General features: G+C 42.8%; 1 protein-coding gene across 14 annotated transcripts in view; it reads right to left on the reverse strand.

Annotated features, from left to right (window-relative positions):
- TCF7L2 (transcription factor 7 like 2) overlaps positions 1–12,156 on the reverse strand; it is a 182,585-nt gene extending 170,429 nt beyond the window's left edge. For 13 of the 14 annotated variants that reach the window (XM_062580760.1, XM_062580757.1, XM_062580762.1 and 10 more), the window contains exons 1-3: positions 11,360–12,156; positions 10,970–11,036; positions 10,618–10,742 (exon numbers count right to left, since the gene is read on the reverse strand). In XM_062580760.1, coding sequence (XP_062436744.1) covers positions 10,618–10,742; positions 10,970–11,036; positions 11,360–11,548 — 381 coding nt within the window. In that variant the 5' untranslated portion in view covers positions 11,549–12,156. The remainder of the gene's footprint in view (positions 1–10,617; positions 10,743–10,969; positions 11,037–11,359) is intronic. The other variant, XM_062580763.1, reaches the window with a different exon arrangement.
- Between the last annotated feature and the right edge of the window lie 2,084 nt (positions 12,157–14,240).

The following is a 14,240-nucleotide window of genomic DNA, read 5'->3' on the forward strand; positions in this document are numbered from 1 at the left end:
AACAAGGGCAATTTAATGATGAGTAGCTACAAATGTGGCCACACACACACACACTCCTTCATATACACATACATACACAGAGGCAGTTCATCAAAAGTGAATCACAGAGAGAAAGATGAATTTGAACCCTTTATCCCCTGCCCTTTATAGAGGCTGCCACTCAGTAAACGGAGATTGCTCTAATTACTGTGACAATTCTGCACCCCGTTCAAACAACTTTTGTGCTCTGGACAGGTTTCTCTGTGAGTTTGAAATTCTTGGCCTGAGAACCGCTCTTGTCTAAAAGAGGTTTCTCGTTCCAAGCACAGAATGCAACACTAACAAGTTGTCCCTCTTTTCAGCTCCTTTCATTCTCCTCTTTTCCAATTGCCTGATTCAGAGCTTAATGAAAACTTGTCAAGGCTTTTCTTCCCACAAACCCTGTAGAGCCCCAAGGCAATCTGTGCACAGGGTAACCGCAGGAATCTCGTATTGTCAATTAGAACTGAATAGACACCTGATAAGTGAGTATACGTTCACAAATAATATATATCACATGCACATATACAGATGTGCACATGTAGCCAGTCAGATAGTCACATTACGAATACGCTAAGAGCTCTGTCAACATACCAAATTCCATTCTCAATCACTCAATTCCACGTGGGTTCTAGTTTTCAGTTCTTAATTTAATATTTCTGAAATTAAAGACAAAGTAATTTCAAGTACTGTAGTTAACCAACAGGTTTTAATGGAAAATACACTAACTGCATATACTAGGCATTCAGCCTTTAATAACCCTGGGGATTGTAAAGATATTTAGCCACAATCCAGATGAAATAACCTTTGTGGATAATTTTTATACTGTCATTTTATGACTCGCACAGGAGTTATGTCTGTGACTAGCTCCTGTGTGTGTGTGTGTGTGTGTGTGTGTGTGTGTGTGTATTTGGTACGGACACACACATTTTAAGTGACATTTTAAGGTGCAGTTTAAGAAGTAAGAATAACTCCATAGGGGAATATAACAGGGAACAGAAGTAAACTAAAGTACTCTATTAAAAATGATAAAAATATCAACAACCTGACATCCAGCTAGAGAACTATAATCTGTACCTCCTTTCAAGGGGGAAAAAAAAATCTTCTTGCCAGTATCCCAGTAAAAACAAAACATTGGTTGCTATCTTATTCTTCTGATGTGTTCATTCAAGGTCATACCTTTCCTGTATTCTTTATATCTGCAAATACTTATAATAGAGTAATTTCAATAACAATCTGTTGAGGCTGAGCACAGATCAATGCAGCATCTATATGCCACGTTCCAGACCTTGGCTGTGTCAGAAATAGTGGTTCTGGTATTATAAATCTCAAATCCAATTAAACCAAAGCAAACCTCTCACTCCGTGTGCTCCCAAACCAGTTCACTGGTTTAACAGGTTAAAATTATTTAGGCTAGGGTTTAAAGTAGTTCAAAAGAATCTTTATTAAATATTTGCATCAGTTAAAAAAGAAATCAATGTAATTACTTGTCTCTAGAATAGAAAAGCCTACAGTCTCAGGCTTTTCCAGATAATTACTTTAGGAGTCACTGACTCCAGTGGGAGTTTGGATGTACTCAGAGGGATAAGCCCCTACCTTTTCCTGCCTTTTTTAAAAATTATTATTTTCCTTTCTTAAAATATGATGATTTGTTTCTATTGTATCTATACCTAAGAATCTCCCATATTCCCCAGTACATTTGCAGTATTTTCAGTTTGCCATTTTCTAAATATTCCGTCTCCTGTGTGTCATGTGTGTGCATTTCAGCTGCAGCATCACCTCTAGCAAATTAAAATGCAGAGCTAGATTTTGTTGTATATAGCATCTTTCATAACACAGATATTCTAGCAAGCCCTAGAAAGCTGAGATAGACATTGGTCAAGCACAACTATTTACTCATACATGGCCGCCATTAGGCATGCAATCAGACTTCCCACGGAGCCTAAGGCATTAAAACCTGTTCTACAGAGAGGGTAAAACAGTTAGTCAGGACTAACTGTATCAGTAGGACTAACAAAATAGTTATGGGACCTTTAACATTACAGAAAATCCCTCCTGAATTCAACTTTGCTTCCTGACTCAGTATCTACAAGAATTCAGTACCGAAACATCTGACCACAAAAAGAAACTGTCCTCCCATCTTCTCCCTCTTCCCCTCCTTGTACTTCCTTGAGCAGGCAGCAAAAGCTTTTTAAACAACACAAATACATTTTCTACTCACCAAAGCCTACTTGTCTCATGTAATTTCCATCATTTTACTGTCATAATTTTTTCTTTGCTGAAACCAGCAGCATATGAGTCAGAGAACAATCATTAACTTTTACAACTTCCATACAAATCCACCTACTCATATTAAAAAAGCAGCACTGACATGCAACACAGCCACAGACCAAATCCTCATCCTGCCAGGATGCTCTGTACTTCTGCGGCTAAGTCAGATTTTGCAGAAGCAGTGGCTCATTGAAAAAAAGTACCATCAGAAACATAACTTTTTTTTTTTGAAATGAATGAAAGACACCACAGAAGTAGTAATGTATCAATATGTTTCATTTAGTTTTGCTTTTTCAATACCTTTATCCACTTTTTCAAAAGTTGGCAATTGGTACACATAGGGCCTTATCCAAAGCCTTTTGTTATTAATAGAAGTCTTTTTCCACTGACTTCAATGGATCTTGGACTAAACCCAAGGAAGACAAGATTTCACAGCAGTAAGAGTGGTACACATTCTCTGGATTCAAAAAACAATAGATAGCATTTACGATTTTAATCTGTATAGTTTTGTTTGTGTTTGTTTTTTTTTAAATAAGCTCTAGGCTGTCCGATTAACACACCCAAAAAGCCTCTCTCAAGCTGAAAGGAGTTACAAGCAAATATAAAATGCCTTGCAAAGATATATAATATTTCCAGTATTTCCTCCAAGAAGAATATAAAGGCATCCTTTACAAGAACATTTCTTATAAGTTGCTGCAGCCAAACTTTCAAGTGTCCCATCATTATTAACTCCTCTAGGAGCAGCTATAACACTCCTCATAATGAATTAATTTGTATTAATATGGCTATCACGTGCCTTTCCATATGAAACCCATTGTTCTGGAGCATTAATAAAAACCTCATCAAGTGAAGTAATGCAGTACCCCCTATATTTAGTTTAAAGAAATTTAAAATAAATGCATTAAAACAAAATTGCTAATATCTTTAGTACATCATAATTGGCACAGCAAGCAGAAACCCAGTTATCTTCTCAGCAAGTATTTATAGCATCACCCTTTCCTATTCATTCTGCATTTTCTTAGAGAATCCGCTGTACCCTACATCTGCAATTCATTGACTTTACAATTTACCACATGTTGAGATGGAGAGGTCTCAGCTCCATTTGAATCACTGCACAAATATGCAAGTGATTTATCGTTTTAAAACTGAAGACTGCAGAAGAACGACTCCACTTTTCCTGAACATTACTCCTTCTGGCAGACCATGAACAATTACAGTTCGTACTAATTAAGCTCTGTAAATGTGCTGTGCCCTGCTAATGCCTACCAGGCCTCAAATTTAGTTTCATGCAGCCAAACTTCAGCCAGCAGCTTAACTCATTCAGCACTGCCCAGTTGCCTGTTTACGACCCCACAAAAAAAATGAGGATTGGGGGTTCAGCCTACCAAAACCCAGAAATAAGCCTGAATAGAATTTGCAAGCAAAGAAAAAGATTGGGAAGAGGACGATGCAGGCAGGAAGGAGACAGCAGAAGGTATCCTTGCTGATAACCTGTTAAAAAGAGCCCAATGCCATACCAGTTTTGTAACGTGGTGTTAAGGGATTCATATTTATCCCCAGAGGCTAATAAGTCACAGCATTCCATTGATTAGGAAAATGCATAAAACCTTCAACAAAACCATGCATTTATTTGTGGAAGGTCCAAATTGACGGCTCCCTCATTTTTTAAGTCAAGTTTTACATGATTTGTAGAAGAAAAACATATGGTCAAAAGAGAGTAGATTTCTAGCACACACATAATCTTGGTTTTTTTGAATTAGTATCCAAGTGTGACAGTAACCTACAGGGAAACTGAAATAAAGCTGCTGAAGAAATTTAAGCTTAAAAAAAATAGGTATACTTGAGTAATCACATTATCTTGTTAAAACACACACGCGCGCACGCACACACATATATTGAGAGAGAGAGAGTGAGACAAGACAGAAGCACTTCAAATATAACTGTCCACTCCAGGAAAGCTTGTTTAATAGGGAGTGAGCTGAGAATAACAAGCTTTGCCAAGCGAGGCAGAGTTTTTCCCCGGGCCCCAGACTTTCCTGACACTTAAGAGTCGGTCCCTAGGTCCCAATCTTTCCCTCCAACCATCCGCTCACATACAGCTTTCACCCCCCTACTCCCCCACCCCAGTTTAAGATTTCTCCTTGCCCTTCAATATTCTTTCTTAGTCCTCCCAGACTCTCCACTGGCCTCTGGGCTCTCTGCTTCTCTCCCAAACACCAGCTTCCACCCTTCTGTCCCATGCTCCTGCCCTCACACCTCCGCACGGGCGTAGATGCTTCGCCCTGCACAGCACAGATTTTAAGAGGAACATAAGACTTCTCCCATGCAAACTGCTTCTAAGCTGAGCATACAATTCGTTCGGTGCATGTTTCCCCTTAACATGGGCTTTTGCTACTTTAAGAGGTCCTGTTTCACACACACATAAAATAACCAATCTAATTTATGCATAAGGAGGATGCCTGGAAATACATTAAACCTGACGTGTTTCTTCCCCCAGCTCAGTGGTACGTGAGGAAAGCAAAGGACATTTCCAGGTGTCATCTTTCTTGAACCATTTGCTTGTGTTGGTATCTAGGAAATACTGCATAATACTGCTAAGGCTGCTCTAAAGGACTCGAGGTATATTAAACTTCTTCCCTTTTTCCTGCCTGGTTGCATCATGTGGAGCCAAGAGTTTTCAGCACTGTAAGCGTTAATTACAAACTTCATAGCCTACGTAAAAGCACAAACATAAACCAGTGGTTTGGAGGAGGAGCACAAATATTCTTAGCTTTTGGGTGGGGAGAGGCAGGATTTCCATATCTCCCCCCCACACCACCACACTCCATCTCTCATTGCTTATAATTAGTGAAAGAAATTTGACCCACTGCCAGTGTCTGTGGACCTTGGATATTATAAGGCCAGCGTGGCGTCAAATATCTTAACATTCATAAGTGTTATAGGCTGTAAATAAACCCCGTGGATTTATGACCCTGTGGTGCTTGCCAGAAAATGACTGTGGCACATTTCTTTCAGCAGACCTGTCGAGGTGCAAGTTTGCCTTTGGTTGTAAAATTAACCATTTCCTTCACAAATGTGCCCAATTAGAAGTCAAAGTTTAAGGCTTACTTACATATTTGCAAGAATGCAGTACTAAAGAGACACACAGGAGCAGAGCTTTAAACTTTTCCCTACACCTCACAAACACCAAGCTAAAGTCCTCACAACAGCTTCAGTGTGGGAGCAGAGTATCGAATTTCACCTCAAACCATGAGGAAGAAACAAACAAACAAAAAACCAGCTTTATATTTATATGACATGTGCCTGTTTGCAAGCGCTGGGGCCGGGGGAAGCGAGCGGGTGGCTGCTGCCCTGCGCCGGCGAAGCCTCCCCGCCCTCCCTTCCCCCAGTATAATGTCCTCTACTTCCTGTGGAGGAGAGCGCTTGCTAAATCCAGGTTGTCTCATGCTTAACTGCCAATAATCCAACTTCCACATAACTCCCAGACAGCTGGGAAAAGGTCCTCAGAGTTTTTAGTCATGGTACAGAAACACACGTCCACACAAAAAATCTGCAGCTGTCCTTTTTCTCTACGCCACATTTTTTTCTCTGATTTTGGGGCCCAGTCGTGAAAGGCTGACAAATTTAAAACATTTTTACCTGCATTCTCGTTTACAAGCTCTAATGAAAGCTGTGACATACTTCCACCACCACCACCTTCAACCGACAAATCAGCACATATTTGCTTGAACAAAAAAAAAAGGGGGGGAGCCACTCAACATCATCAGCTCATGTATAAATACATTCAAAAAAAAAAAAAAATGGAAAGGCATCTACTGTATTTTTTCAGTGCAGATCAGCCACTGCTGCACCTATTAAAATTGTTCGATTTCCAAAGCAAATATTTTTAATGCAGTGCAGTCCTGCAATTATCCTGTACACTCAAGTAACAGTACTGCATTATATTGTTTTGCAAGGTCCCAGAAACATGAAACTTTTCTCTAACCAATTTTCATAGCCCCCTAAAGAAAAACTGACTGCTTTAGGAATGCAACATTTTCTCCTAAATGAAATCTTATTGAGAGAAAAAAAGAGAGAGAGAGAGAGAGAGAGAGAGAATTAAAAATGAATCAGATTCTTTACAGAAAAGAAGTTAGCAAAGTCAGCCTGCTAGCCACTGTATAGCAGCTATGCTAATACTAGAGCAGAGTGATTCAGCAATCTACCTAATTAAGCAGGAGGAAACTTTCTTTATGTAGGTTCCATTTGATTTATGCCACGGGATCATCAGTTCCTATTTAATAATTTGCTTTCACGCATGTCCAGAAACTTTATTAAAAGCATGGCTATTCAAATTTTTTTAAAAGAAAGTGAATAATGCACTCGCCATTGAACAGCTATGTATCATAAAGTACCAAAGTGCTGACATATTAAGTTATATCTACATTATTAAACTAGTTGGTGGATGTTAATACTATAATCCATACTGCAGACATTAAACCTCAACCATAAAGATTAGTAAAGAATTAATATTGTCGCATCGAGACTGAAATCTTAACACGCCAGCCATAAATATTTCTGAAGGAGATGAAAAACAATTAGCATAAATACCAAAGAAGGGCAAGAACACCTGTTCTTTTTCAGTGCGATAAGCATTTTATTGTTCTCTATTTAAAATGTAATGACCTGTGTAATTACTGTAATATTACATTGTATTGCAAGGGCTTGGAATGTCACACTTTGAAAAGTGTTGTCAAAACAATTGGAGGGAGGGAAGAAAAAGGACCACCATTAACCCTTCACACTCCAGCTCTACGCTTTTGTATTAGAAAGGATTATGTTGTTTGATTCAGCAGATAAAGGAAAACATCCATTTCTCAAGTCAATTAAAGAACAAAAGTTTCCTCCTCAACATAAAATATTAGTGACGGGGCTACCCTCCACTATAGCTCTTCCAAAGTCTCAAACTTCAGAACCAGACAGTAGCTTTTTTGTACAATCTCACTTAGCGACAACAATTCAGGTGAAAGGAAAATGCAACAACACTAGTAAAAACAAGAATATTTGTCTGCAGGGTTTTCTCAAATCACAGTGCATCACTGAAACCAATAATCAAGCTCTACATTCAGGGTCAATATTAAATATACCACTTCTTCATTTTCAAACTCTGAAAGGAAAACAATTCCCTAATAGGCAACTATCACAGTCCTTCTACAAGCACAAGTACGAAACAGGGATTCTCGGTTGCATTCATTGCTGTTTGACTAGATCTACCTAATACACATCTGTTCTTGAAAGCAATCCACATTATTCAATCAAAAGCACGATTAATGTTATGCAAAAAAATCTTTGCTTTTAAAATAAAATTATTACTATTGAGCTGTACAGAGTTTTTAAACAATTAACGTCTTACTCTTGAGATAATGTATTATTCATCATAAGCAGATTTTATGATACTTCATAATTCTTCACATTCCTGAAGCAGTAAAGCAGAAATTGCTGTTCATGAGTTTGCTCTTGAACAGCAAATTACAGGTACATTTACAGGAAAACAATAATACTGCTATACACACAAAAAAAAATTCATAGGAAAAAACCACACCCACAAACCTTTAAGATTCTACAACAGCAAAAGAAAGGAAAAGAATTTTTGCTACATACTGTATCATCTTTTTACCTTGTATGCTCTAAAACTCAACAAATATGGTTTCTGGAAAAATTATATAAATAAAAATAAAATTTGCAATTATGCAGATCTATCTAAACCATTTCAAACCATGTTAAAAAACAGGAAAAAGAAAGATCTAGCTTGTCTGGAATTCAAAGCTGGCAGAGTAGAGAACTAGAATCCACCTAAAAACTGTATGACAGACAACAGCTATCCTGCTTAATTTTTACAGTATTCTGCACTCAGGCCTAAATAAACAAACTTTAAATTTTCCAGGCTATAATTAAGTCACAAGCAAGCAAATAAGCATACAGAACGTGAAAGAATAAGGTTAAAAAGATAGAAGGTTGCTGGAACCTAGATGTGGAAATAAGAAAATTGCCTACTGAGTGTGGAAATATCCTTTTAAAAATCTATCTGATAACACAAGACGGCCACCTGCTATATCAACAATAAAACAAAATGTAATCTCTTATACAGTACCTTTAAGTCATACAAACAGAACATTCCTATGGAGGCCTTTTTAACTGAAGGGGAGAGGAAGGGGAGGAAGAATATTTCCACTAAAGCTAACTGCTAAAGGATCATTATCTTTACATTTCAAGAGAAGAAGAATCTATAATAAAGGTAATGAGTAAAAAATAGAGAACTGTGTCTGTTGTAAGAAAAATGCTTTAAGAAAAAGAAACAGAGTTGTTCTTTCTATGAGCCTGTACCTGGAACAGTGGAATGCATTTTAGGTAAAAAAGAAAAGAAAACGGGAATATAAAGCTTCACTACTTGTAACAAAGTAATTTATGAAGAATATTTTGCCACCTGGAGCCTAGTGTTTATCAGAATTTGGAATCTGTCACCATCATCCATATACATGTGAGTGACCATATTAAAATATATATATATATAATGCATTCAGCGCATGAATTCCCCTCCCAGTCATTACAATTGCAGACTGCAGTTACCCCTATGTGACTGTCCCAGAAATCACAGTCCTTGGAAGAGTAGCCTTACAAGTTAACCAAATATTTTATATATTACATAAATCAGGCAAAGTCAGTAAATCCTACTTATTCCATATCTGTCACTATGTTTACTAATCTGAGTGTCTACTGTTGTTTCACTACATGAAAACAAGCCTGACCTGATGTTTAATATTTTAGTGCTTTAAAACACTTGTAGATCTGATACATTAAAGTTGTCCAAGACCTCAGTCATTAGCATGGGCTCGGCATTTACTGAACAGTAGATCTATTATTGTAAATTGCTATCTTGTGTTACCACAAGGAAAAAGTGTGTAAACACACATGGTGATGGTGGGGACCAAATTTAAAAATATCCAGAAGAAACAAAATAGCAATCCTAGACTCATCTGTAGGAACACATAGTATCTGTAGTCCCTATGGATTATGCCTTTTTAGTTAAAAAATAATAATTAAAAAAAAAAGAAAAAGGTTAGACTTGAAAAATCTGATGTCAGGGCAGAGAGCACAGTTCGTGACACTAGAATATCAAGAACGAAGTAGCAGCTGGGGCTACAAACCCATCAGCAGAGCTCAAAGTTTCCTAGGACCTGGGCTAAAACTTGCTGTGCCTCCCCCAGCGCGCACAGACAAGCACACTCCTGCCACATAACCCTGGGGCTTTTTCTTTTTTCCTCTTTCTTTTATTTTTTTTTTTTTTTTTTTTTTTCTAAGGGGAAAAAGGGGGAGGGCGATTTCATCAAATTCTTATTTGTAATCACACTTCCAGGAGGAATTTTGCTCGGCTTGTTTGACGCTTTGTTGCTCTCCCTGCACCGCGCCGGGGCCGCGTGCGCGCTGCCCCGCGGCGCGGCCGCCCCGGGACGGGACGGGACGGGACGGGGCCGCGGGCCCCGCGCCGCCGCCACCGCCGCCGGGCGGCTGCGCTGCTCCGCGGCCACCCGGGGCACCACCGGGGCCGGCGGCGGCGGCGGCCGGCGAGGGGCCGCGCCGGGAGCGGCGGCAGCGCCCGGCCCGCCGCCTGCGAGCCCGGGGCGGCCAGGGCAGGAGAGGGTTAAGGGGGAGGACGGGGGAGGGGGGAGCGACCCAGACGCCGCAGAAGGGGGCAGAAGAAAACAGATCACCATGGAAAATAAATAGTTTTGTAGGCACCAGAGCCGAGACTCAGCTGAGGAGAAAATAAGCCCTTTCCCCTACCCTCCACCCCATCGGAGGGGAGGGGGGAAATTAAGGAGGGAGGGAAGAAAAGGGAGGGAAAAAAAAAAAAAAAAAAAAGGACAAGCGCTGAATTAGGGGAATCGGGGAGTGGATTTATTTCTGGTTTTCTTTTAGGGCTAGGTTGGATGTTGTGTGTTTTATTTTTTTTTTTTTTCTTCCACGGGGGTGGTGAAGAGAGAAACAGCAAACTGCCCACAAAAATGAAAGTTTTTTTAAAAAAAAAAAAAAAAGAAAGGAAAGGGAAAAAAAGAAAAAAAAGAAACATGGCGAAGTGTAAACAAACCCCCCGCCGCCGCAGCCGCCGAGTTGGGAAAGTTTGCGGCGCCGGCGGGGGAGGGGGCGGCGTGCGCGGGCAGGGGTCCGCGGCGGCGGGGCGGCGCGGCGCGGCGCGGCGGGGCAGGGAGGAAGGAAGTGCAGCAGCAGCGATAGCGCAGAGAGGAAGGGAAAGACGAGAGAGGAAAAAAAAGAAAAAAAAATGCCACTTACTGTTCTTGCCGTTGGAGAGAGCGATCCATTGGGAAGATACGGGCTGCTGAGATCGGGGATCATTATAAAGGGATAACCCGGGTATGGTGGGCCCTTAAACAACCCTCCATCTTGCCTTTTCGCAGCTAACATGGCGGGGAGACAAGAGCGGGAGCAGGGCAGAGGAGCGAGGGGCAAGAGGGGGAAGGGGGGGCGGACGGGGAGAGGGGGCAGAGAGAAGGAAGGAGGGGGGGGGAAACTTTTTTTAGAAAGTGTCCCAAAAAAAAAGTTGGGCGCCCGCCCCGGCCGGCGGAGGGGCACCGGCGGCGCGGCGCGGGCGCCGGCAGGGCCGCGGGCCGGTTTCCTTACTCACCTTCTTCTAAACTTTCTCGGGATTTATCTCGGAAAGTTTCGGACCTAGGCGGAGGCCGCCTCTCCGCCTGGGAGCGAGCAGGAGTTGGTGCGGGATAATCGGGGAGGTGGGTTGTTGGGGGTATTTTTTTGGGGGGGGGGAAGGGAGGAGGGAAGGAATAAAAGGAAAAGAAGGAAAAGGTGCGGGGAGAAGGTGAAATTGAAAAGGGAGGGAGGGGGGACAAACAGAACAAAAAGAAGGCATCGTTACAAGTTTGTGCAATGGAGGAAAGTTGGGCGCCGGCGGGAGCGGGACCCGCCGGCCGCGGCCCCGCGGCCCCGCAGCGCATCCCGCCGCCGCGGCCCCCGCCCGCCGCCCGCCGCGGCCCGCGGGGGGATTTTCCCCCCTTACCTCCGAGTCGGAGGAGCTGTTTTGATTCGTTTCTGATTCATTGACGAGAGACGACTTGACATCAGCTAAATCCCTCTCCGCCGAGGAGTTCTCGGAGATCTTCTCCTCCTGCTCCCCTTCGTCTTTGAAAGAGATCAGTTCATCGTTGGCGCCCAGATCGTCCCCTCCACCGCCGTTCAGCTGCGGCATTTTCCTCCTGGCTCACCCCACCAGCAGCAATTTTGCAAAAAGGGGAAGGGGAAAAAAAAAGAAGAAAAAAAATAGAGGGGAATGGGGGGAAAAAGGAAAAAGAACAGGGGAGGGGGGAAAGTTTGCACCAAAAAAAGAAGAGTCCAAGGTGAAAGTTTCTTTTTTTCCCCTTCTCTTTCCTCCTGGGGAGGGGAAAAGAGGGAGGAGGAGGGGAGGGAAATATCTCTTCTTTGCTCCTTTGCACCAGTGACTTTAGGCTTCTTCCTTTCCTTCTTCTGGATTTTCTCTTTCTTTCTTCCAGGGATCTGATCAGCGTGCAGTGCGCGCACACGCACTCACACTCGCGCACGCACTCGCCAAAAATTAATAATAATAAAAAAAAATATATGGGGGGAGGGAGCCGTAGGAAAAAAAAATAATGCAACAAACAAACCAAAGAAGTCAGCTGTAACGGGGGGGCAGCCGCCGCGGATATTGGGAGCCTGTGCCGCTCGGATTTGAGTGAGTTGAAGTTGGACTGAGAGCTTTTCAGTTCAAAGGCGGCGCTGATTGACAGATAGAAAAAGGGGGATCGAAATCCGGAGGAACGGAGAAGTCTGGGATCCGGGATTATTGACAGGGAGCGAGAAACACACCAGGCACTTAATGAGATGCAGGAGGGGGCGGGGGCTCCCCGGTGACGTCTGCATAAATAAACAGGTCTGGGGCGCGGGAGGGGGGGGAGGAGGAGGAGGAGGAGGGTGGGGGAAGTAGGAAACTAACAATGATCCTTTTTGGCAAGGGAGCGCGCGCGCGGCGGGGAAGGGGAGCGGGCGCGGGGGGCAACGCGGGGGGGCGCGGGGCGCGGCCCGCGGGGGGGCGGCGGCGGCGGGGCGGGGCCGGGGGGGGATCGCAGCGTCCTCCGGAGCTGCAGGACGGGGCCGGGGCCGGGGCCGGGGCCGGGGCCGGGGCCGGGGCCGGGGGAGAGCAGTGCGGGGAAAGGCACCAAAGCGAGCGCCCCTGCCTCTGCTGTTTGAAAAGCACCAACTTTTACATAATAAAGATTATTAAACGTAAATCGCCTACGCGCAGTCCGGTTTCTCCCGAAGGATGTGTACGCCCTTATTATTTGTGTGCATGTGAGTGTAGGTTTTTTTTTTCCAAACCGTTAACATTTTTTCGTGCCACTCGTTGGAGGTAAGAAACTCCAATAATAATGAACAGTATAATATAGTAAAAGCCTCTTTTTAAGAAATACTTGCTCCTTGCATTTATTATGGCTATAACACGCGGGGTTAAAATGTGCACGATTACTCCCTGAAGATCCGATATTTCCAAATTATTTTATAGTAAGGCATAATATTTTTTGGTCCTTGATTTTTTTTTAAAAAAAAAAAAAAAAAAAGAAAAGAAAAAAAAAGGGAAGGAGGAGAAGGAATGTGACTGCTAAGAAGTTAATTAGCATGGCAGGACGGAGAATCAAGGGCTCCGAGACTTCAGAAGTGAAAAGTTGTGGTGGTGGCGTAAACATCACACTCAGGGAAATCAAAGTGAAAGTGCAAGAGTCCCTGGCGGGGCTGGGGCCCGGCTCCGTCCCGCGGGTGTCCGCCGCCCCCGCGGGAGCCGCGCAGCGCCGCGGGGCCGCGCCCGCCGCCGGGGCAGGAGGACGGCGGAGCCACGCGAGACCGGCGCAGAGGCTGCTTAGTTCGAGGGTGGGAGACGGCGTTTCCTGAAAGTCACTCGCCAGAGCTCCGTCTGCACAGCAACAAAATGGGGAGCAGAATAATGCGGATGGAGAAATGGCATCTGTTACCCGAATATAATGTGCTGAGGAAAAGGGGGAAACAAATTGATCTTCTAGCAGTGACAAATTGTAACAATGGAGGAGTCAATTGGAAACTTTAACACGGGCAAGGAACAAAGGGCGGGGGGGAGAGACCGTCATTTCAATGGGAATTAGTAAACTGCCTAATGGGAATGGTGTTAGAAAGCAAGGGACAGGCTGTACTAAATAATCCAAACATTCCTCAAGAAATCTAACCTGCTGCTCGTACTAAGGGCCATTCAGCACATAGGGTTTCCAAAACAAAGACAATTTGTCATGCAATATTTAGAGAGTTTGGGGGTTTCGGCTAAACTGTCTTCTAGGAAAAGAATAATAAAAATAATAATAAAGAGATCGACAAGGCTAACATGAATTCTCAGGCATTAAAAAGTTCACATAGAAATTTGCATAGTAAAGGAAAAGATGCAGACAAAATAGAAATAAAAAAATCACTGCAACTTACAACTTTAATATTAATCAGTAAAGCAGAAGTAGAGTGAAAGGAAGCATGAAAAGAAGTAAAACAAATGTGTACATTTAATCAGACAGGATTGCATAGGACACAAAGAACAGGGCTAATTAGTCTCAGCAGGTAGGGACTAACCTTCAGACTTCATAAATAAATAAGTCTGTGAACAATGTCTAAGTGGGAATATGGAGACAGAAAAGGGATTATTTCAAGACACCAAGTAAAAACACGAAGAATGAAATACTTCACTGTTAACTGAGGGTACAGATGGACTGAACAGTTTCTTTTTCTACTTGTCTTTTGACTAACTTACATTTTACTTTTAGATATTTTACTAAATAACTGTCTTTCACCATGCACACTTCCCTTTTGCCCCAGTTATGTACTTACCATCTTGGCTAACTAGTGGCTCACAGAGT

The sequence above is a fragment of the Rhea pennata genome, chromosome 7 (genome assembly GCF_028389875.1).
Source record: "Rhea pennata isolate bPtePen1 chromosome 7, bPtePen1.pri, whole genome shotgun sequence".
NCBI classification, from domain to species: domain Eukaryota; kingdom Metazoa; phylum Chordata; class Aves; order Rheiformes; family Rheidae; genus Rhea; species Rhea pennata.